The sequence below is a fragment of the Corapipo altera genome, unplaced genomic scaffold (genome assembly GCF_003945725.1).
Source record: "Corapipo altera isolate COAL_440 unplaced genomic scaffold, ASM394572v1 65, whole genome shotgun sequence".
Classification (NCBI taxonomy): domain Eukaryota; kingdom Metazoa; phylum Chordata; class Aves; order Passeriformes; family Pipridae; genus Corapipo; species Corapipo altera.
In genome coordinates, this window is record NW_020884891.1 from 5854968 (window position 1) to 5880386 (window position 25419).

At 42.4% G+C, this 25419-nt stretch overlaps 1 protein-coding gene across 5 annotated transcripts; it reads right to left on the reverse strand.

Moving 5' to 3' along the window:
- Positions 1 to 5863: 5863 nt before the first annotated feature.
- Positions 5864 to 23613, reverse strand: HPRT1 (hypoxanthine phosphoribosyltransferase 1). Of its 5 annotated transcripts, none has more exons than XM_027645255.1 (9): positions 23527 to 23613; positions 21492 to 21598; positions 19850 to 20033; positions 15782 to 15847; positions 14820 to 14837; positions 12417 to 12499; positions 10139 to 10209; positions 8314 to 8390; positions 5864 to 7696 (listed from the first exon to the last, which is right to left on the reverse strand). In XM_027645255.1, exons 1-9 carry the CDS (start codon positions 23551 to 23553, stop codon positions 7649 to 7651), a joined length of 681 nt encoding a protein of 226 aa, XP_027501056.1. In that variant the 5' UTR covers positions 23554 to 23613; the 3' UTR covers positions 5864 to 7648. The 5 variants fall into 5 exon arrangements, with proteins under 5 accessions (XP_027501056.1, XP_027501054.1, XP_027501055.1 ...); XM_027645253.1 differs by lacking the exon at positions 23527 to 23613 and adding an exon at positions 23437 to 23505 and having other exon boundaries at positions 10139 to 10185; XM_027645254.1 differs by lacking the exon at positions 23527 to 23613 and adding an exon at positions 21897 to 21947.
- Positions 23614 to 25419: the final 1806 nt, after the last annotated feature.

Below are 25419 nucleotides of genomic sequence, written 5' to 3' on the forward strand. Positions count from 1 at the left end.
GGGGGGGGACCTGGGGCTAGGGGGGGAAGAGTTTGGAGGGGGCTGAAGCAGCTGATGGGGATTTGTCCACAGACCCACTGCAGCAGTGGCTCCAGAGCCAGATGAGCCCCAAGGTGAAAGGGTTTTCCTTAGCACCACTTGAGGCTTCCCAACCCTGGTGGAATAGTTAGAGGGACCACCGAGGAGGCAGGGATGCTCCTGGGAAGGGCTGGGATGATCCCCTCCTGGTTAAGGTTCATCCTTTGTGGTGGGAATGAGCTTGTCTGTCCTGCCGATGAAGGTGCCTCGTTAACAGCCCCAATCCAGCAGCCTCCTGTTGAGCACTGGTGGCTGTGAATTCTGGAACATTTTTTCAGTTATTTTAGGGCATTACTAGGTCATGGTCAATAGTTCTTGGGCAGGGGGTGGTGGGGGAAACTCCTTGCTGGTTTACAGCTTAAATCACAGCTTCTGCTCTGCACAGAGTGTCAGTGCTGGCAAAGGATTGCTAAAAGGCACTGCCAGCAAACAACTGTTTCTGGCACAGGGAGGTGCAAGAGGGGTGTGTGTGGGTAGGAGCAGCTTTTAAAAGCCTCTGCCCACAAAGGGGTCAAAGTCATAATGTTTGGACACGCAACCAATGCATTTTAAGCCAGACGTTGGTATTTTTCCACTTGTGTCTGTAAAATGGTTAATTCCCACTTTCTACAAGTCAAGCCCTTAATTGCCATATAACATTACTGCCTTCCCTCAGGAAAATTAATGAGTTACTTGATTAACAGGGAAATTGATCAATAAAGTGGTTATTTATGTACTTCTATACTTTATTAATTTTGCATCAGATTTTTTTTTCTAGAAAGGTTTCTGTTGTTAATATTTACAGGTGGAGTGTAAGAGTTAAAAATCAGGTTCAGTTCTCCTTTTTAGCCCTTTCTGTTGTGGTCAGTTTGATTTTACTGAGCTAGAAAAAGAGATTTCCACCTTGTTCACAAATAAAAGATGCCTGCTAAAACTGCTCTCAGAGTAGTCTCCTGCCAGAATCAAAACGACGGTAACTGGAGAGTAAAAGCACTGTGGAGTTTTCGGAGCAGCAGGCAAGAATAAAATTTAGAGGCTAAAAAGAAGCCAGTAAGATCCCAGGGAAGATGGAAAAGTGCGCCCAGGGAGGTGGCTTTTCAGTGGGTCAGCAGCCCAGGCTGTGGGAGCGGTCCCCGGTGCCTCCCGGTCGGGGCGGTGGATGTTCTGTAACCGGGGCACGGGGATGTCGGGAGCGAGGGCGGAGGGCGCGGGACGGGGCTTTGTGTCTGTCTGATGTGTCTCTGCCACACGTATTTCAGGATATTGCCAATTATTAATAGGGAAAGCTTGGGGGGAGGCAGACATCCAGCTTCGCTTTTCTCTCTGAGAAGCTGGGGAAGCTCCCATCTGGTTTTTTGCCTGAAACGTAAAGTTTACCTTCGACGTGAGCGCAGGTTGACTTCCCTACTGCATTTGAGCACAAACCACTTGGAAAAAAAGCAACAAACGTCTTTGCAGAGCATCCCTGGGCTGATCAGCCCATGCCCCGCAGGCAATGCCTTGCCGGGGCAGCCACGCAGAGGGGCAGCAGCACATGCAAAGCAGCTTGGGCAGACTTTTCCGTTTGTATAGATAAAGCAAGATGTATTTTTTTTTTTTGTCTAAATGTGAAGTCTGCTGCATGAGGAATGCGTGTGACCACTGTGGGAGAAAAGTCTTTGAGCTTCCTCAGTAGTTTTCGGTGTGATTTTCTAAAGCTGGAAGGCAGCGGTTCCCCGTGGTAGGTAAACACGTGCAGCACATCATCACACCACTGAGTGGCTGCTGGGCTTAGAAGACAGACGTTAGACAAGCCTCTAATTCGCACGTTTCTACGCCAATATTTTTTTTATTATTGTTTCCCCCGGACCGAAACTCTCCCACATACTAAGGCTGAGGTTGTGTTACTCTGCTCACAGTACCAGGTACCTCCATTAGAGAGGTGGTGGTGTAGGAGCCAAATGAGGTGTTGCAGATTCCTGTAAACACTAAAAAAGCAACGCAAAAAGCCACCTTATCTACCTTCAGCGTTTTCCTGCTCACCTCCTTTGATGCAGAAGGAATTTTTGGCAAGGGTTGGCAGCTCATTGTGGTATCCAGCATTATCTTGCTTTCCTTGCATTTCTTGCCCACCCACCTCATCTGCTTTTCCTCAGCTCACATCCAGCGTTTGGAGCCAGGACTGGCTTTGGTAGGTGTTTGTGCAGTGCCTTGCACAACAGCAACTCCCCGTGCCTGGTGTTAATGACTTCAGGTCTTGCTCTTTGCACTGTGGAGACCTTTTATATGTCTTGCTCTCTCTTATCAAGGGTAATTCTGACTAAGTCAGGTGACTCTAGCTGGGTACCCAGCTGTGCAGCTGGCCTCAGTGGGGAGCTACATGAAGGGAAAAAACCTTCTCAGGTTAAATTAGACATGACAGGTATCACCCACTTGGCAAAGTAGAAGCCACTGAGGGTTTGCTAAAGTGACAGTGATGACCAGTGCAAACAATGGCACTGATGCCCTGATGACATGTGGTTCCTGGCAACAAACTCACCAAATGGAAGAAAAATACAAATTCCAGTGTTTTCATTTCTGAAGCAAAGTGTAAGACATTGCTCTAAGCAATTTCTCACGTAAACCCATCCTTGTGTCCTGTAACAGGATATTGAAGGTTACTCAAACTATGACTCAAGTAGAGCATATATTCATTTATAAACTGTCCAGAGTGAGTTCTCATGCCATATGGTCTGTGAGAAAATACAGCCTTCCCCTCATACTGAAAAGAAATTATTTGAGTGTGCACAACTGCCAGGTAAGGTCTGATGGCTGGGAAGGGACTGGGGTGTGTGGAAAATGCAGCTCAGTCAAGGGGTAGTTGTGGTTATGCTGTACTAGAAAGCACAGGGTGGTTTTCTAATTGCAAGTGTAAGGAGCTTACTCCACAAAGGATATTTCTACCCCATACTTTTTGTATTTTCTGATTGCTAGAGGGTACTTTCCATTTTGTGAATGCAAGAGAAAAAATTGTCACGAAGAGAAATTGAGGAGTAAAGACCTGATAAAGGCACTGCAATGAACATTTAGAAACACACACACATACACACACCCCCCTCCTCCCTGCCTTAGGGCTGGCTTAGTCACGTCCCAGTTTCTCAGATGGAAAACAGGCAAGTGAAGCATCAGCATTGGCATCACTGCTCTGGCACTTCCCGGACCCACAGGTTGTCCAGGGGAAAGCACTGGAAAGGCAGCTTGTTTCATCGATAACCAGACAGTCTGTTCACAGGGAGAGGGATTTTATCACTCTCCGAACTGCAGGACAGCCAAGCCAAGCCCCGTGCTCAAGCCAGCCCTGCCCCTCAGGCTGCACTGCCGAGAAATCCAGCCCCACCCCACCATCCACACACTCTCCCCTGCAGAACCAATGGGGAGACAAGGGGTTTTCAGTGGCAGGGTTGGAACAGGTGAACTAAATAGGGTGATTTCGCTGCCATAAATAGCAAAATATTGTGGGAGATTTAAGTTTTTGTCTAGGCCTCTTCCAAAAGCAATCCAGTGGCATTCCCGCTGGTGCTCCTGAGATCTCAGGATTGTAAAGTGGGCATGGATGAGCTACCGAGCTCCAAGAAGCCACCTAACAGGGACTGGAGCTGGAAACAGCTGATTCCTTATTTAGTAGATGGCTCCTTATTTATACATGCAGACAGTCTCTACTGGGGTATTTCCCTGACTGTTTTTGTGAAGGGCCAGGGTGGGGAATCACTACCTGTAGCAGGGCACAGACTGTCTAGGACCCCACCAAACACCCCCCTAATACTAGCACCACAATTTGCCACAGGCAACCTGGAGATATGCAGAAGACACATGAGGGTTTGTTCCCTTTCTGGTTATAGTGGGGGAAAAACAAAGATGCCACTAATAAACACCTGTTAGATAAACACCAGCCTCTTGCTGGAACAGGTTCATCTACCTGCACCTTGATTTACTCACCATCACAAGCCTGTCTCTCCTACCTGGTTCCATAGAGATTTCCACCTTCCAAGACAAAGTTTCAATTCACCAGTTGTTTTAGTGGAGCAGCACAGCCTGGAGCAGAGCCTGAAGACTGTTTGCAGCCATTCAAATGTATCCCCAACAAACACCTTTGCACCAGCCTTTTATCCCCTGGCAGTTGCTATCCTGACCCCTTCCTCAGCTCCCCTAGGGATGAAAACCCTCACAGCCAGCTCTTAGGTCATGTTCAGTCTTTGTGCTTTTCTACCCTCTTTACCTTGGTGCCTGCAGTGACATGAGCTCACTGGGTACTGGCATCTCTACAGAGCTGAGAAGCGATTTCCCCATCAAACTACATCTGCTTGGGAAATTAAATTAATTTAAAGACATTAAAAAAAAAAAAAAAAAAAAAAAGAAAGAAAGAAAGAGAAAGAACGAAAAAAACAGACCACTGTGATGTCTCAGCTTATAAAGGTGCTTGCAGCCAAGATCTGATCTTACAAGGTGCAACCTGCAGGGGAACTAAAGGCAGTCAGGCACAGCAGACAGTCCTTTAATGAGTTGTAACCAGCTCCCCGTAAGCAGTGTCAGCTCCTCACTGCTGGATTAGTGCACACTTGACAGGATTTGCAGAGCATAACAGACAATGAAACACTACCAACATTTAATCAGTCAGGATATACAATTACAAGGCAACTCAAAGATGCTTATTTGCCTCAATTTTCAAAACCAGAACTGCCAAAAAAACCCCCCAAAAACAAGTGAACTGCCAGCTCAGTTCACAGAAAGACTTTTCATCACATCTCTGTCTGTGGCAGGCAAGAGTTACCAAAATGTACAGAAATGCCAGATGTCACAGGCAGAGATGGTATGGCAAAGCCTATAAATAGTCAAAATTATTTTTTCAGCATACATTTGTGATTCATAAAATGTGGAACTATAATGAATTTCAAATGCCACATAAATGTTCAAACACAACATATTCCTCTGTGCTTTCCTAATGCTTTAACATTATATGTCTGGGTTGTATAAAGTTGACATTTAACTTGCAAAGGTGTTACTAAACCCCTAGTCTTTTAACCAAAATGACTGAATAAAAGTAACAATTATGTTTTCAACTCTTTTCACCTGAGGATTTATCTCCCTGTAGCACACACACAGGTGCTGTGAAAGGCTACATTAGTTAGAACTGTTCTAGAAGGGTGGAGTGGGTAACTTTTTCTCTGAATAATTTTCATAGAGAACAACATCTGACAAACACCTGTGTGAAGGAAGTGAAACAGTGCCTGTTCCCCAAAAGTTGAAATGTAAGTTGTTTTTTTTTTTAATATTGTCCTTTTCCATCAGACACAGGTGAGGTTTGTTAGAGGGCAGACCTGGGCTCCTGCAGCATCGCCCCCAGGGTCAGTGTGGCTCAAAAGTATCTTCCCAAACCTCTTCTGTGACCACTCAGTCCATGCAGTTCCATCCCCTACCCCCAACAGACCAGGAATTTCCCCACTCCAGCTATGGTTCAAAAGATAAACCCCTTGTTATGACTAATTCAAACCCTCCTCCCTTTCCCAAATCACAGCATGTAAATAACCATCTTATCCATGATAGGAAAACATTTCAGGAGCAACTAATTGAAGAGTTAAGTCCTAAAAAATATTGAACATCATCAATACTTCTTGTTTTCGTGTGTGAATACATACTTTTAAGCCACCTAGTATACTCTCTAGGTGCCAGGAGGTTATTTTAAAACACATTGTGAGGTGGGAATTACTAAGAAGGTTGAAGAAAACACTGTTTTTTAAGATTAGACCTTAAATTTAACCAGAGCTAATGAAAACTTGAGTAGATACAATAATTTTCAAGTGGGTTTATATTTTCTTGCGTTGCTTTTGTGTTTCCTCTTCTTGGAGATGCATTGCACATTTTTGCAACAAGTCACAGGCTCTTGAAAAGGCAGATACACAAACGTTGAGAAATACAATCAGACTTTGTAGTGCACTGAGATAAAAGCTCTTTGGAACATTACCCAGAACATTGCAAAAGTACAGTATAATCATGACCAGCGTTCTAACACTTGTAATGAGAATTCTGATTTACAAATAGATCTCTCATACAATGAGGCCATTTGATGTGGATGACAGTGTGTGAATTCATATTTTAGGTCTGCTATTAACTACTGCAGCTGTACCTGAGCAGGCCATGGATGGGCAACAGTGTGAAGCACTTGGGAAAGACTCAAACTTCGAAACCACAGAAAAATCTTTCAAAACAGAATCTGTCAAAAACTCCGTTGTGTGTAAGCACTGAGCAGCGTTAAATCCGAGGATAGGGTGGGAGAATCCACGTGCAGAAGAATGAGACCCAAAAAGCACGGCACAAATACGGGTGTGAGCTGGGCTGCCGTGGCCAGAACCAAACTCCACACAAACAGAAGTGTTAGTGAAACAAACCAAAATGATTACTTACAAAATGGTTGTGGTTTGTTTTTTTTTTTTCCCCACATGGATATGTTTAATGAACATGGAACCTCTACTCTTCATTTTTGCCAAGACGGAACAAAGATCAGTGCTTAAACCATATTCTCTGAAATCTAGTTTGGTTAGAAAATATGCAACTGTTTCAATATCTTCCCTCAGCACTTTATCATCTCTCTCATAGACAGGATTATGTTAACCAGGAGCTCTACAAAGGTAACAAATGTAGAGTCTGCCTCCACTGTCACAAACACTTATGGGCAATATTACTGAGAAGGAAATTTCAAGAGCACTTTAATATACAGAATGAGTGGGATAGATATGTGGGGCTTATTTTAAAGAGACAGCCTTTATTTAAAGAACTTTGCTTTGTAGATCTTGTAAAGTAAACATTACAATACTTTTTTCCCCCACAAATATATTAAAATTGTTTAAATTTAAAAGGCAATTCCACAGATCGATGGATATTTTTAAAGAAAAAAAATCTAACAGAAATAGGCAGCTCAACTAAAACTAGATTTTAAACATTCTATTTTGTCATTCCATCTTTAAAAAAAAAGAAAAAAAGGAAAAAGACATTTTTCCACGCAGACTTCCTTTACAGCAATAAGGCAACTCCTGGAGATTTGAATGAGCTCCTTGGAGATTACAGATACTGTAACTGGCTGTTCCTCATGCTTTATAACACCCAAAGGTGCAACTATCCATTAATCACAATCACATCTGTGCATTAAAATATAAAACTTAAATTACAGATTTTAAAAATATTACTAATAGACTTCCCTATCATAAAATGTTTTACATTTACAGTACTTGAACTATTTCAGTTCTGGGTTGATGAGGTTTAAGCAATTTACCACTGCAAGAGTTAGACTCTGGAGCTCACAAACAGCACAACCCAACCAGGGGCAGCGAAAGTCGGTAGAGTCATAGTGCAAATCAAAATAAGGAGTGCAGAACTGCACTAGTTGTTTACATTTCTAAAATATAAATGAACAAGACGAGCTCTTATATTGTACATGCAATAAATTATAGTAAGCATAAAGCAATGGGGCTGGGGCATTCTACAAGTGTAGCTGGTGTACCAGAGCTGAAGCCTGTGAAAGATAGGACTCAGTAAACAAAACATTTCAAAGCTCTGTTGTCACAGCACTTGAACTCTGCTTTCATGCTTTGTACTTCTGCTTCCCTGTCTCGCTGATCACACAGATATGCTAGAACAAAACAAAATAAAAAGCTCCTGTTAGAAAAGTAACATAAGAGGCCAACATTTGACATCGACAATACAAGTGTGCTGTACACATTTCCGTACAAAAGGATTTTGTGATACTGTTTATGCAGAAAAACTTAAGCCCTTTTTTGGTCCAAAAATCTCAACATCGCCTTCTTTCTCCTCCCTCTAATTGTCCCACCCAATGTCTTCTGGGTCTGGCGAGACCCAGATAAAAGAATTAATGACTTAGAACAAAAAGTGAGCCCTTCTTAACTTCTTCTCAGAACTCTCTTCTTTATCTCTTACATAACTAAGCAAATGCATTTATTTGTTGTAGACGTCTGGTAAGACAAGAAACTTCACATGAACTTCCCATTATTTCCAAGCTGGCAGATGTGCAGCCCCCCTCGTGCACGCAGCAAAACAAATTTCAGTTCCATAAGGGCTCCAAACACTGTCCTGCTGCTCCAGGACTTGCTCCCATTGTTGAGTCACCAATGGAACAGACTGGAACATGAGGCATGATTTACAGAGGAGGAAGAGTGATGTGAGGAGATTTCCCTTCCTTCCTCCTCCCTAGTTTTAAATGGACAAAAACATACGGGAAAAATTACTTACGTTCAAATCTCTAAAGTATTCATTGTAATCTAGGGCGTATCCCACAACAAACTTGTCTGGCACTTCAAATCCAACAACTGAAAAAGACCATAAGTCACCAGTGTGTTAGAAAGGAACTTCCTAGAGTTCACTAGAGCCTTTTACAGAGACAATCTGGAATTTTATAGATATGTCAGCATTGTAACTCATTTTATTTTTTCCACTCAAGTACCCTCAGATTCATATTCCACCTATTTTAGAATTTTAACTTACTTTGTTGATTTAGCAAACTAAAGGAAATTAAATAGCTGTATTTATTGGTCCCCACACAGCTGCAGGCTACTAGTATGCAAGAAATGAATGGAAACTCTTAAATCTATAGACAGAATATTACGAGTATAAAATTCCTTGAAAATTTCCTCTAACTTTGTAAATACATACAAAAAGTGCCAATACTTCCTGGCACTTCCTACATGTTTGACATGCCAGTGCAGCAGGAGTGAACTGGTGAGCACAGCACAAGTCCCCCTCACAGCACAATTCAAAAGGCAGCACCTCTGGGAGCTGGACCTGCACCCCAGGCAGGGCTGAAGGAAGGGTCATTTGCAGGTCTCAGAAATGTGGGTTGGTTTGGGTTTTTTTGGTTTTGGTTGTGATTTTTATCTCCCAGAGAAGCTGCCTAAAAAGAGAACATCAGCTCTTCCATAGATTGTCTGAACAGCTCTAGCAGGACAGTTCATCAGTGGTCAGGCAGTCTCAGTCCAAGCTGCCCACACACACTATAAAATTACCAAAATTAAATTATATACAATATAAAACTTCCAAATGGCTTTCTCCCCACATGCCAAAAGGAAAGACTCCTGAGTCTTTCCTAAATTAAGGTGACATTTAGCATTTACTTGGCCTCACAATACAGGGATAAAATGGAGGCCCAGCCATTGTTGTCTCTTCCTTCAGAGCTCATGTGTCCTGCTCTGGACAGGTTGTCTCTGTGGACAGATGGCAAACCAAGTCATCTGCTGCAAGATGCTCCAAAGGCACCATTAGCCCAGCTAAGCCTATAATGAGATCTCAGGAATGAGGGGTGTCCTTGACTGAAGGGAACACCTCAATGAAGCTTTAAGGTATCAAAAAAACTTCAGTTTTAAAACAATATACAACCTCGGAAAGGAGGAGGAAGAGGATGTGATTCTGCTGCTAAATTCACTCCACTTCTGTAGTGAAAGTCCATGGTGTAGATTAACAGGAATTTAGCCTCTGGAATAGGCTTAAAGCACACAGCCCTTCCCAAGGCAGGAGGAGCTGTTGCTCTCTTACCATTGTCTGCTGTGGATACTATTCCTTCCTTAATGGTCTTGGGACAGACAGGAAAATACAAGAAAGGAGTAATTCAGATGCCCAGACATAACCAGCCTTAACTTTTATCAGACCTGCTACTCCGTGTGGTTGTCCTACATTCCTGGGGACATCCAAACAGCATGAAGTGACTACATTTAGGCACCCAAATCACTACCAAATGTGTCAAAAGGTGAATCCAGCAGATTCTGCTGACCAAATCCAACAGATTCTGCTGACCAAAGCATTTGACTACATGCAAGCTGGGAGAATTTGCACTTGAAAAGCGTGTAATCTAGACCAAAAATATCAAAGTTTGGTTTTCAATACAGTAAAATGATACAAATCCCGATGAACTCCATCAAAATACATTCCAAATATTTAAACTTCCTAAATAAAAGCAAAATCTATCAAGAATCATTAGTGAAAACTTATTTGGAACATTCTTGCACTTTGCCAATACACTGACATACTTATAAAAATGAATAATGGTTGTCAAAAAGTCACTTACAGTCTGGTCGATATCCAACACTTCGAGGAGTTCTTTTTACCAACAAACTGTCAAATAAAACCAATGTAAAACTGAAACATGGAAAAGCACCAGGTACAAATATATTATACTGTTTTGATGACAGACAAGCTGAAGTAGACCTAAATGTGCATAACTGACAGGATAACCACACATATATTAAACTATTATTTTATTTGCAGGCACAGATGATCATAATGACAAAATCACAGCTTCCTAGAATCGTGAATGATTTACACCCTAAAGGACAACTAGTGGGTCTGCAAGGAAAAGGCTTGGAGATACTGATCTGGATGCATTTCCATGGTGAAAGGTGATTTAAGGGGGTTTTATGTGTGTCAGGAACTTCAGGTGCACTTGAGCAACTTGCCCCGAACTGTTTTTCACTGGAAGCACTAATTATCCCCATAAAGAAAATGTAATGGGTTCTGATGATCAGGGGATACAAACCTGCTCCACTTTTCAGAATTAATAGTCAGAGGTTACAAAGAGCAGGGAGATACAGAGCAGGGGGCACTGTAGCATAGTTGGATTCCCTCCTTATTCAGGTGAGCATTTCTACCTTAGAAGACAATCCCACAGGCCTGACACTTGTCTGTCTGGGATACAGAGACTTTGGGAGCAAGAGAAAGGGTGGTTGATGGCTGAATGTAAATGCAGAGATCAGCATAACTCTGTGCATTGAGCACAGACCTCCTTCCCTCCTGGGTCACCCCTGAACGTGGGGCTTCATTTGCCAGAGTCCCAGTCTCGATTTCAGACGGTTGCTGGAACTTCCAATTGGGAAACTTAACTTTTGAGAATTGGTGTAAGAATTGATCAGAGAAACCCCCAGATCATATTAGCATTAATTCACATCTCCCTGCTAGAACTCCTTAATTGTCTGAGAAAAAGAAAATAAAAAAATTTTAAAAAAATCCGACAACCACCACTACCAGAAAACAAACAAAAAAAAACTAACAAAGAGGAAAAGAAATAGAAGAGAGGCAAGTGAAGTAACTAAGAACTATCTAGAATGATCATGTTTACCTCCTCAGGTCTTTGGTAGACCCAAATTACTGCAACAGGTTTAAACAACAGGAAACTGGTCTTTGCTCATTTGTATTATATTTACAATTTACACTGTTGTGTTGTGACACTTTTCAGTGACAGATATTTATAATCTGGCCAGGGAGAAATCCTCAACAGCCTCACCTTCAGCAGGTCACCCCCAGATTATCAGCAAGAAGAGCTGTTCTCACACATCTAACAACTGCTTTGACATTGTTATGGCAACACAAGTGATCAGATATTACACCCAGCCCTGCTTTATCTCTAATCCCCAGCAATCATTATGCTTTTATTGGAAAATAGGCAACCACAGCACAGCAGCACAACAGATACAATTTAAAAAGAAGTAGGAGGAATGTTGATATTGGTTAATAATATAATGTTATCCTCAATATTTCTTGTTGGCTGCAAGTTATTTAATTATGAAATGTTTTGAAAACTAACTGAATAAAGGTGTAACTAAGTAGAAGAGCCCAGAAGAGCATATGGCTGGCTGACTCTCACAGAATGACCTCCAAAGCTCAGCTGCACTATGCCCTCTGCACAAACATTAATATTAGTGTGCAAACTAATTTAATTCTACAATAAAGAAGGCAAACTAAAAAAAGGTCTTCACTGCACAAATGTAGTGACGTTGCAGATAGTGCCAGCAGAAACAAACATCTTCGGAGAGATGTTACATACAGGTAAGTGACAACCACTAATTATTTTTATCGTCCTCTCCAGTAAAAGTCTACATTTACAAACTAAAGTTGTGTTGAAAATGCCTCTATCAACTTGAGAGGGTATTTCTCTTAAGCTCAAAAGGCTGAAATTCTTCTAGCAACTCCTAAACTTGGACTTCAGTGGTAAAACACCACAAATCTTACCATAATGTGATCAGGCAAGAGATGTCCCAGGCATGCACAAGCTATCCCCTTCTGAAGCACTGAAATTCTTCCAGCAATAAGACTGAGAAGAACAGTGTTTCCAGCACCCCTAACAAATGCATGTTCTCATAACAAGTAAAAGTGGTTTTGGAGTTTAATTTAGTACTAAACTTCAACAGATTGCATCATATATGACTGCTGCAGAAATGTTTCCTCCTGTTTTTCTCTTCCATAGAAATGTATTCTACATTTGGTTTTGTTTGTTGGTTTGCTTTTTTTTTTTTTACACTATGTGTCCTTCTTAAGGTGAAAACCAGCACAAATAATCATTAAGAATTTACCTGGCTACTTTCACCATCTTTGGATTGTACTGCTTAAGTAGAGACAGCAACGTTTTCATTGTTTTACCAGTATCAATTATATCCTGAAAATAAAAAACTCACGTGAGACAGAATATTAAACACATCAGAGTAGCATTTTCAAGGTTCTACCACAGAAATTGCTCGTTCACAGGAGCATGAAAATATGGCAAACTACTGTTTGTAAAAACACCCATAAAAATGCTTGTAGCCAAATAAAGGTGACACGTAACCCCTGCTGTGCTTATGCAACCACACTGAGTAACGTGATCACACACAGGAGTTATTAATTAATAACACACAGGAGTTATTAATAACAGGAGTTCTTAATTGTTGTGGATAACTGTGGCTTTGAAAGCAGTCGCTGAACCAGCAGTTACTGCAATGACCTTCTTGGCTCCTTCTGGAGATTTTGTGGCTTGTGGTCCTTGCAGCCATGAGACAAAGTTTAATTTGAGTATGGTACAGGTAAGATTAGTCTTGCTGTTGAGCTCAGTTACAGACAGATGTATGCAACAGAAAGAAAAGCAAGAAGGGAAAACAGGCAGAACAACTCATTATTGCAATTGGAGGAATGTAATGCACATTACAGATTCAAGAAATAGCTGGAAAAATAGCACTGGGAATATCTGGGTGCACTTCTAAAGTCTAAAACACACTAAAATTTTAATCATGCACCATTTTAATCCCATCTACTGCACATATAAGCAGAAAAAAATAATATATGGCTTATAACTGAGGCATCAGAAGTGGATTTGTCATTTGGACTGAAACAATCATAGGATCTTTAGGGGGACAGTCCTTACCCTGGCCTGAAATAAAGGCTATTTGAAGTGAAGGAGACAGATAGCACAGAAGCAGCAATATCCTGATTTCAGCTTATTTCCCCATGACTCCCAATTAAAACAAAAATCAAACAACAAATTCAACAGAGCATCCATCAGCAATACCATTAACACTTAATGCTTTTAATCATGGTTATAAACTCAAGAGAACTTAAAGACATACATGCATATAGATAAAAATCAAAGCTGGTAAATAAACAGAAGTAGCTACTTCCAAAGTCCAAGGGAAAACCAGAACCTATTACTGATTTTGTGTTGTATGATAAGCTGTTTATTGGAGGTGAAGTTCTATTTTGTACAGATTTTTTTTTTACATTAAAGGGATGCAGTAGAGAAAAGCCTTGTGCTCTGGTGCACAAGACATTAAACCCACAACAAACGTGCATTTTTACTGTTTGACAGTTAAAATGGTGCTTGATAAAAGGGTTCATATTTGACAGTGCATAAGACAAGTCATTGGATAGATGATTCACTGAACAAATGATAAACTAACCTAATCTGGGGCTTACATTCATCTGAAATGGAGCAGATACCTAATTAAACATATCTGCCTATCTGAAGCAAAATGTACTTCAAAGGACACCACTGGTCACACAATGACTGCTGTACCACACTATTTTGGTAGGAGTTTTGGAACTGAATGTGCTTCCTGTGGAATAATATAACCTTCTCAAATTAGGAAAATAATACATAAAAGCCACATTTGACGAGAAGAAACATCCTTCCCTTTGGCTGCTGAATCAGTTGCCATAGCTGTTTCTTTCCTTACAAACATGCCATTTCCATTATTTGGAGATTTAACACACTATTAGATTGCACATCCACTTTTCCTGTCTACTGCTGCTGCTTCCCTACCCTGAAATTGTCAATTGTACTTAAGGAAAGTGATACTGGCTGAACACGAGCAATGCTGTTCATCAAGAAAGAGGTATGAAAGCAAGAATTAAACAACAATACCTACTAGGCAATCAAACTGGGCTGTACTGTACCTGGAGCCACGACAAGACAGAGGAATGGGAATTTAGCAACTACAAAATGCTCATTAAGAATTAGTGTTCTCAATGTCACTACTTGCTAAATAAATGACATAAAGAGACACTGGGCTTAGATCTGTTTTTTGCATATTTTAGGATACTCATACCAGGAACCTCCTTCTACCTCTGCAGTTTAGTTTCATAGCTTGCTATGATACCAGGACAATAATAAATTTCATATTGGTTTGTTCAGGCTATTTTTTAAAAGAAAAAAAGGGGGGAACAAAAGACATTTTAGAATTGACAAAATCCCAGAAAACTGAAAGCAAATGCAAACAGCTTTAGATGGTTATTTTCCTTGTTAAATATAGCAGTTGAACACAATTTGAGAATTCAAAACACGGCTTAGTTCAAAGTCAGAGACCAGTTGCAAAATTCAGGCCTGAAATCAGAAGCTGGAAGACTTGAAGCCAGAAACTGTAGGTTTTCTGGCTTAAGAACAAACTTCTAATAGAACTCTTTAACCAGTGACACATTAGAACTGCAAAGTGAAACATAATACTTACTTCTACAATCAAAACATTCTGGTAGCAAGAAAAAGAAAAAAAAAAGGAAAAATCCATTAATATCTAGACAACATACAATTTCTTATTAATCTCTATAACTTGTTAATTTTCAGTGCAGTTAAATATTTGTACCACCATTTATGTATGTTTATATACATATGTTTACACAATTTGTACCAGCAAATTCTTTGTAGTTAACATTTGTGATGCTTTAATAACAATTACCTGAGATTCTCCTCAACAGCTCCCACTGAGTACAAAGTGGTCTTTACATTATTCAGACTTTGAAAATTCCAGATATATGCAAAAGAGATCAAAACAGAGTCTACACAATTCACATTCTTCTGAAGCAAAGAGTGTCCTACTAACAGACATGTACAGTTCTGTCATACCTGCATCCTTTACACTGAACTGAGACATACATGTCTTAAAGATCACATGTGTAAAGAGAAGGGGAAAGTGCTGTGTTCTGACAGAGCAGGAGGCAGTGATGCTTTAACCCCTGACATCTGGCTCAGTGATCTCCACTGAATCACTGGAGAAAAGCAGATTCCCAATTTACATTCTCCCATTTCCTTCTCTTGTCACTGCCTGTCACAGGAACTACCACTACTTCACTGGAACACCAGTATGGCAAAGAAATAACACCAGTCTCTTTCAAAGGTAGTTTGCAGACAACAGCCTACACAAGATTCTTCTCAGGCATTGCAGAAAAACAAATCTAAGACTTTGCTGATACCAAAGACAGTGAACAGAGGATTTTTTAAGTTCAGACTAAACTGATGGCTTTGATGGGGCTTATCCACTCTGAGTACACAGTGGTGAATATTTAAAGGAAACATTTCCATTTTTTAAACCTATAATCTTCACACACCAAAAGAGCAGCCTTAAAATCATGCAGGTATGTGGGTTCTTTAGTGGTTTGTTTGTTTACTTGCTTTTAAACATACAAAGAGTCATACCTTTCCAGTCAAGGTTGAGAGGTCATCTCCCCCAATGACTTTGATATCTCCAGTTGACTGATCATTCTAAGAAAGACAAGGGTGAGCGTTACCATTACCAGAATAAAACTAATTATTTCCTTGCAGTAAATGTCAAACTAATTTTTTTCTTGCAGCAAATGTCAAAATTGCAAAGCACATAACCAGTGAATGTTAATGCTTTCAGAAACAGCATCTCTCTATTAACTAAGAAATTACAAGTGATCAACTTCAAAGATGGTATTTCAGATTAAAGACTGTTTGACAAGAGATTTGCATCAGTGCAGGCACCATCTCTCATGTGTGACCATTATATATACATATGTATCTAAAAAGCTAGGATTTGCTATGCATTCCCTACAGATATGGAAAGAGGACAAAAAGCAGTTTGTTTTCCAAGCTGCATGCTGCCATATAGCTGGTAATTTACATTTTAAACTTTAATGCCTTAGAAAGCCTTACTCTGAATAAGAATAAGCAATCATAAGAAGAATAGCCAGCAAACAAGGCACAGATTACTATTGAGAACTATAAGCTACAAAAATAGCCAGAAAAGCTTATGCTTGCCTAGTTTACAGCAAATATTGGTAACAGATCAAATTACTTCTTATAGCAATGGGATAGCAACACAAGTACACCATCACTACAACAGAGCATTTTGCTTCAGCAAAACTAAACTGTGAAAAAAATGTAAATGAACTGTTACACAGGAAAGATAAAAACAGCTGCTAGAAGTGCTTCACAAATCTTTGCAGTTTATTAAAGTCACTCAACTGACTTTAAACCTTGACAGTGTCTCACGGGTCATATTAAATGCCTATGCAGGTGCTGAGTTCCTGAGCAATGAAAGGGTGAAAAAACAGTTAAAGATTTCTGACACCAGCTGTAACCAGATTTCCACTGGCAAGAACTTTGTTTAATAATTAAACAATGTTTTAGTTATCTTCAGGAGCCTTATTTCCCAGTTCAGTACTGGTAAGACCTTAATGCTTCGTGGTTTAACACATAAGAGTTTTACTGTTTAGATCTGTTTTCACTGCCTCCCTGTTGTCACTGCTGGAAAACAATAATGCTTTACAAGATCACAACTCCTGACTCAAGTGACTCCAAGATCACCTTTTAAAGAGGCATTTTAAGTTCCTTACAGCATCTATGCTATAAGGCTTGGTTGGCAGAGACCTTTCAGAATACTGCTGTGACCAGTCTAACCAGAGTTTACCATGTACTCCACTGAAAATCCCTATTTTTCCAAGTGACAGCACAACACATCCACTGTCTTTTGGCTGCCCTTCATGACTATATAAGCAACATTTGCTCATTTCCATGTTTAAATGCAGTAGAGTGGTAAAAAGCCATTATTCCTGTAACACAAACAGAATGAACTGCTTGTCAAGAATACTGAGAGCTGGATCTGTTCACAAACACTATCTTTCCATTTCTTAACAGCTTGCCAGATCATTAAAATTCATCTGTAAGGACTCAGAAAACTGGAGTTACGAGTAAAGTTTAATCACAACTTGATCATGTCAGTATTCTTAGAGAATTATTTTTGGGTGCAGAACAGCATGAACTTTGCATTGCAACACAAAAAAACATTGCAACACAACCCCCATATGCTTGTAAATATTAAATGATCGATTTGAAACAAGAATAGAACCTCGATTACATCAATTACAGAACCATTACAAAAGTTCAGCTGCTTTATTTATACGACCAGGGTATTTTTAACATCTTTTATCCCATCTGTAGAGGCAGGCAGGATGATCTAGTAATCATACCCAGAGACAGTGACAAGAGAGTCGAAAGCTCCACTTCCAACTGTCCATTACAGCTTGTGGTGGCTTTCACATCACTAAACACAAATCCATCCATCTAGTAAAGCCCAGGTCAAAACTACAGAGCAGATTTAGCATTACAACACTATTTCTGATGGAAGACCCAGTCAAGCTGCTACATACATGTCCATGTTAGGACATTCTTATCCACTCTAAAGGACCTAAGATTGGATATTAATAACCACCTAAGAGAGTCTACAGAAATGAAGTGCTTGTAAATACTGCAGTGGAGGCATCAGGTAACAGGAGCTCCTAACTCATCTAGAATAAGAAAACATTCTTTTATAGAATTGGCTGACAAAACCAAAAACCCTGAAGCCAACACCTCAAGGAAAACATTCTGCTTAGACAACTTTCTGTCTGGCTTTCTCTGCTTCTCTCTTCATCTACATGTTTTTACTACAAAAAGAGGCTTTTAATTTCCATAAAACTTACTTGGTTGCTCACTCCCCTATTAATAACAAGGCACTGTAGTTCTCGGGGGTAGTAAACAAAAGCAGCTGTAGTAAAGAAATAAACTGAAACATGCCTGAAACACCAGTAAAAAGGCAGCCTTGCTTTTTAACAGAGGCTTTTTTTCAGGTGTTTCAAACCATTTCTCCAATATTTTTTTCCAAGTTAGAAAGTAGAGAGTGTGAAAGGGTGTAGTCTTTACCTTGTTTGTTTAAACAAGCTAAGTAAGCTATTGGAAGTGTTCCTTGGAGAAAGCAGAAGATACATACAACTGCCTGTCCCAGGGTTACAAAAAAAAAAAAAGGTGGGAGCCATCATTTCCTATTCTTTAACCTATTATCCTGTAATAGAGTTTTCTGTGGTTTTTACAGGCAGAATATATGGGCTTGTGGGGGCTTCACAGTTAAGCAGACTGGTGGCAGGAGCCTCCTCTTTTGGGAGGAATAGAAGGAAAGAGGCTCAAACTGCTGCTCTCTCTCGCTGACGTTAGTACAGTGCACAAGCACAAAGTGCCTTGTGAGATACAACCAAAGGCTGGCACAAACCCTTCTGCCCAGCCTTGCCTTCTCGTTAAAGTACATAACTAAATTACTGCCTCATGTTCTGCAAACGTGACTGTGGTCTCCAGGTAACCCCTGCACAGGCAGTGGTGTGTCTGCCTCGGGCAGCTGGGGCTGCTTGTCTGCACAGACTGGACCAAAGCCCCACACAGTTCTGGCCTTTGCTGTGACACATTAATAGATCACAATAACTCCATCTCTGGGTTCCACAGTTTAATGAAACAAAGGATGAGTTTCCAAGTCAGTTATCTCCATTTTCTAATGCTTTCTGCACTCCTCTACAGCTGCAACAAGTAACCCACAGCGCTGACTTCAATGACAAGTTGCTGATACAGAACTAACTGTGAAACAATGTATTGAAACATTCGAAACTAAAACCAAAAAATGTCATTAATTCCACCTTACAGGTGGTCTTAGGGAACACATCATAAATTTCTGAAATCCCAAAAACATGAGACTTGGCTGTCAGAAAGTCAGGAATCATACAGTGCTGACATACACCTGCACAACATAACCTTGTGCTTCCTTCTATAAAACTTGCAAGTTACCTCATTTTACAGAATGTTCACTTTCCCTATAAAGTTGTGTTCAGAACTAAAAGATTCTCCCAAAAAATGTAAACCCAAGGCAACCCTAGATGCCTAGTCTTGAAAAGGTGGCCAACATTCAGGGGCCACTAATCATAATTCTAAGTTTATGTATCTAGCATTTCTTCAAGGCCAAATACAACTACTTTGACTCATTGTTTGGTTGAGCCAAACAAAAGATGGGATAGGGAACTTGGGTGTAACAGTTTTTGCAGCTTTCAAATCATCCTGTTCAACGATGAGGTCTGGTCCACATAATTCCTAGAATTAAATTTTTGTAATCATAGTTGCAGGAGAATCCTCTGTATTAGTCTTGAGCCACAGCTTTAGAGATGGGGTAGAGGGCTGAAAGGAAATTGTTGAACAAGTAAAGGACATGAACAAGTAAAGGACTCTCTACTCTCCATAAGGATTTTACTGGGCTGAGGAGAAACCAAGGTCTAAAAGAAAACGCATTATATAATAAGGCAGAGAAAGAGTAAATTAGCCTATGACTCTTAGTTCCCTTGATTATTTGCTTAATATTAGCACATTCTGGAAGTAACAATATTAAATCACCTCTGTTCATTTCTAGTCAAACAGATAAAAATTGCACAGCACTGCACAGATACTTACACAGTAACTCTTCAACCTAATGAAGTCGACAGTCATGGGGATTGATTTGTCACTGTTTCTGTTCAGGGCTTTGATGTAGTCTAATAAATCAGCAAAAAATTTATAGCCACCCTTCAGTACACAGAGTGCCACAATGTGGTGTCCTCCCATGCCCTTCATGATTTCTCGTGCCAGTCTCTCCGTCCTAAACAAAACCAAGGAAGAGTGAGCTGTCAAAACATTTCATTTGTTTACCACAGCAGCCGTGTTTTGTACTGTGAACAGCAGCAAACACGGGCATCAAACTTGGAAATATGTTTGCTCAGAAATATTTGTTTACCATTTCAGGCACTTTTACACATTACTGGTCAACTAAGTTTTGCTGTTCAAGGTTAGTCCAACAATAGTGCTGCCAAATGATCTTGTTTTCATACATCACACTCAGACGAAGCAAATTTTAACCCCTTGAAACTGTTTGGCTGTCAGATATGAGACACAAAGGTGTGTTTCTCCTTCCAAAGACAGGTTCAGCTTCCATGCAAAGAGCAATGTAACACAAGCCAAAAGGCAGCACCCCTTACTGAGGAGCAAGAAAAGTTTCAAATTTTAAACTAAAGAGTTTATTTGCCAAGTCAGAAGGCCAGAAACTTGTCCTGAATGCAGAATACAATACCAACAATGCAGAGCAAGAGAACACTGCACTGTTTTTCTGCAATCATTGTCTCTAAATTTATCTTGCAATTTATTTTAGAAAGCATGGTCTGCATTTATTGTGTGCCAGCTGACAGCAGGTTTCTCAGAGAAAGCCAACCATTATAAACTTTATGTCAGTTCCTTAATGACATGTATTTTGTCCAATTTTTTGCTCTATATGGACTTCCAGTGCAAAGTTTTTACAATAATTAAAAATAAATTTTTTTTAAAGGGATGTTCATTGTATCTAGTCAAACAGGACCATGCAAAATCTAGATGCATTCCTAGTCAAAAGATCTCCTAGAAGATCCCCCCAGTGCCACTCATAAATGGCTTAAATTCACCAAATTTGTTGTTGATTCTCTTAAAGGGAATTAGCAACTATCAAACACAAAATAAAACAAAAATGCTACGTAGGCTTATGCACTAATTTCTGATCACACAAGATAAAACTTCACAGCACATTACAGATTTCAGCAACCACAGAAGCAATAGATTTATATTTGTGGAGGGTAACGTCTTTCCCAGAAGGTAGGAGAAAGCAGGATGTTATTTACCTACCACATGAACATGAGAAAGTTTAAGATGACAAGATTAATAATTTACTTTTATTAATATCTGATGGAAATTCAGGAGACTATAATTGCTTTCAGACTCAACTGGTACAACAAAACGTCTTCTAATTACGTTTTAAGGAGGTAAAACATCAAAGGAACACTGGAAAGAAAGTCATAGGTTGCTACCTACCACAACATTTTGCTTGAGAATTATGACCAATTTTCAAACAATAGCATGACTGAAAATGCACAAACTCTTAGAAGCCAAAAAAAGAGAGTTAATTAGCACTTGCACGTTCTAGTCTCTAATTAAGTGTAATCTATTTAGACAGTCACTAGGCAGCAAAATTATCACTGGAAGATTGTTTATTCCTGAGTCATGGAATCAGTGTACTGTCTGAAGTCAAACAAACCTGTCCATGATGAGCCCATGAGGAATATAGACTTTTTCCAAATCATCTGCATAATGTTTAGGTATGCAGAACAAATCCAGGTCGTAGCCTTGTTCATCATCACCAATCTGAAAAGGAAATAAGGTGAGATTTCTAAAGAGCCTTAATCTGTGGTGAGACTTTGCGTTATTCAGTAAAAACTATCAAACCCACAACACTCATCAGCCTCCCTGAAAACATCACTCACACTGAACACAAACAAAGTGTAATCTAACAGCTCACAAGGGTTACTTGAAATACCACGAGTTGTTACGCAATGCCCAAGTCCCACAACATTCTCCTGCACCGGAGAGCGGGAAAGTGAAGGTACTTCACCTGAATGAAACTCTATATTCCATTAAAAAAATGACCAAGGAGCTTTTTAACCTCTTTGATTTTCCTAATGTAATGCAAAACCTGCATTTGCAATTAAGCAAGCAGAGGTTCTGACATGGACACCTTCCAAATCTCCACAACACCAGATCACAACAAAACACATGAGCCAGTGTTCAGGACAGGACAAGACAGCTACGTGAGCACGGCAAGTTATGATGCTGAGGAGCAAGTCTGCTCTGACCACCCTCTCCAAAACGGGGAGGTTCAAGATCTTTCAGAATCTGAATTTCAAGCCTTCAGCAACCTGTTCCACATGGACAAACTCCCTGTATGAAGTAGCCTGCAACATTGGCAAGTGCATGTTAATTAGGACAAGGGATTAGCAAATGTATATAATGATACCAAACACTGCTGAGGCTCACGGCACATTGTCACATCAGGCAGAGCCTTCCTGGAACCTTAACAATGCTGCAGCTTGAAAATGACAATGTGTTTTTTTAATTCCTTCACTCTCTGGTTATGCAGCTGAACACCAGGATGTGAAAAAGAATTGCAGAGGGAAAACAGAAGCTTGTCACTGACAGTTCACCAGGGTGGGCATTTTAAGTATCCATTTTGATACAGCTACTTTCGCAGGACTCAATCCTATTTCAGTGCCCGTGCAAGGACTTACCTGGCCAGTGACCAGCCAACTGTTTACATGGGGGTTTTGTTGTGTAACCCCTAATGAGTATTTTACCTGGGGAATTTCATTAGTATTTCAAACTCCCATCCAAAACTGACCCTGTGTGAGCTGCACACACACATAGGGCTCGGGCATCGAGTCCCTGCTATGGGTCCCTGCAGACCACAGCAGGTTGCTATTTTAAGAAATAAAGCAGGTCCCTCCCAAAACTCAAGGTATTTTCCTGTGGTTCAGAACCAACGTTGTATCGAGCGTGCCTACTAAACCTTCCTTTCTGCATCTGACAGGGAATGGGCCCTTCCTACAGGTTTTACCAGGGGTTTTTTTTATGGACTGCAGGGATTTACAGTCGCAACCTCGCGGCCGGCACAGCTCCCGGCCACCAGACACCGCACGCACTTCATCAGCACCGGCACTGGCTTTAAAAAGATTAATAAAAGCGAGCACGTAAGCGCCTTAGCAGATGCGGCGATAACGCAAAAATATAAAGAACATCCCCCGGATGCTGCTCCTCCGGCAGCAGCCCCGGCTCACACACACGTGGGGTCCTCCCGACCGGAGCCTCCCGCACGCCGCGAACAGCAACAGGAATAGGAAGTTGTGCAGCCCTGGGGGAAGTTCATCCACCTTCGCTCCAGAGCCGCCAGCGCCGGCCGCCCCCGGGCTCCGGGTTCCCGGGATCCCACCCCGAGGGACCCGCGGCCCCCGCGGGGAAGGGACGCGCCCGGCCCGGGGCAGCGAGGGCAGGGACGGGCAGCCCCGGGCCCGGCGCTGGCAGGGAGGCCGGGGCTGCCCTCAAGGTGACTCCGGGGAGCGGCGGCGCTGAGGGACGCGACAGACGACACACGACACGACAGCACGGGACACGACACACCACACGACGCGGCACCCCCCGCGCTCCCTCACAGATCTCCGCATTCCGGGCGGCAGGCGGGACCCCCCTCGTCGGCCGGCGGGGCACAGCGGCCCCGGCATCGCCCGTCCCGCCGCACTCACCACGATGCAGGGGCTGGGGGTCGCCATGGAGCGCGGCCCCGCCGGCGGCGGCTGCGGGCGGCTCGGAGCAGCGGCGGCAGAGGCGGCTCGGAGCGGTGGTGGCGGGCAGGGGGAGCGGGAGGCACCGCGCCCGCAGCGGCCCCGGCGCCGCCTCCGCGCCCTCCGCGCTCCCCGCCCTCAACATGGCCGCGGTGCAGCCACCGCCCTCAGCGTGGCCGTGCGGCCGCCCCGCTGCCCCCGGGGAAGAGCGGGACAGGGGGAGTCCCTCGCCGGAACGGGGCCCTCGGCGGGGCTGTGCCCTTCCCAGCGGGGTGGGGGTGTCCCCCGCGCTGTCCCACATCCCCTCTCCAGGGTCTTCAGAGTTGGCCCTCCCCTCCACACACCGCGATGTCGGGGTGTTCCCCGTCCCCTCAGGACTCCATGGGAGGGTGGCAGTGTCCAGTTCTGGGCCTCTTAATTCGGGAAGGACATTGAGGTGCTGGAGCGGGTCCAGAGAATGGCAGCGGAGCTGGTGAAGGGGCTGGAGCACAAGTGTGATGAAGAGCAGACGAAGGAGCTGGGGGTGTTCAGCCTGGAGAGGAGGAGGCTCAGTGGGGACCCTACAACTCCCTGACAGGAGGTTGTAGCCAGGTGGGGGTCGGGCTCTTCTCCCAGGCAACCAGCGATAGGACAAGGGGACATAGTCTTAACCTGTGCCAGGGGAGGTTTTGGTTGGACATCAGGAAGAATTTCTTCACAGAAAGGGTTATTAGACACTGGAATGGGCTACCCAGGGAGGTGGTGGAGTCACCGTCCCTGGTTAAGAAAAGACCACTTGGAACTCTAGTCTGGTTGACACGGTGGGTTTGGTCATAGGTTGGACTTGATCATCTCAGAGGTCTTTTCCAACCTAACTGAGTCTGTGATTCTGTGACTCCCATGCCCATGGGAACAGGGCTGGTAACTGCTGTCATTCCAGAACCAAGGACAGGGATGTGCATCCCTCAGGTGTTCACGTCCATGAAGGGGCTCCACAGACAGATTCCCCATGCCCAGCAGGAACACTCCTCTCCTGCCAAGTGCTGCCCAGGCTCCTCTCCATCACTAGGGATGGCCCGTCCTCCACTGCAGCTTTATGCGCCTTGAAGGAGGAAAGAAACGGGAATGTTTGCATTCCTCCGTGTCTTCCTGTCAATCACAGGATTTGGTAGGGTCTCATTCTCCCCAAGTAGAAGAAATCCAGTCCCCCAGCAAAGGCAGCTGAGGGCACGAGAAAAGTACCTCTAAATACCCAACAGACCATGGCACTGGTGGGTTCTGGGGTGTTGGAGCAGTGCCAGCTGCCAGTGCCCTGGGCAGGGCAGGGCACTCAAACAAGCCAGCAGTGTTGTGTCAGGACAGTTGTGATAACCGACTGTCATGCTCCAGGCCTCCAGCAGCTGATCATTTGCCAGGGTCAAATATACATAAGTCATATATTGTGGGATTTTTCTCCTCTGCTTCTCTTTGCAGGGTTAGTGTGCTCACAGCACGTGGCTCTGACATTGTGCAGGGAACCCTTTGCACGGGCCACTCCACATCTGACAGAGCAGGGAACTGACTTAAAAGTGAGCCTCAGTTGGTGATAGCTGTGCCTTTTGACCAGGCAAAGACAGTAGTGACAGGTACCACTTTCCCACACACAATGGGACCTCCCTGCATGGGGTGGATAGAAGATCATTTTCCTTTTCCTGTAAGATAAGACTGAACTGTGCCTGTAGATGCTGTCCATATCTGTAATTGTCTGAATGAAAAATCTGATCCTGAGGTAAAATAATAGGAAAGCATGGAAAGGCCTGGATAACTCCAGTGGTCTCAAATGGGAGAAAGAAAAAAAAAAAAAGGATTGACTTTTCCTGTAGGTGTGGAGTAAGG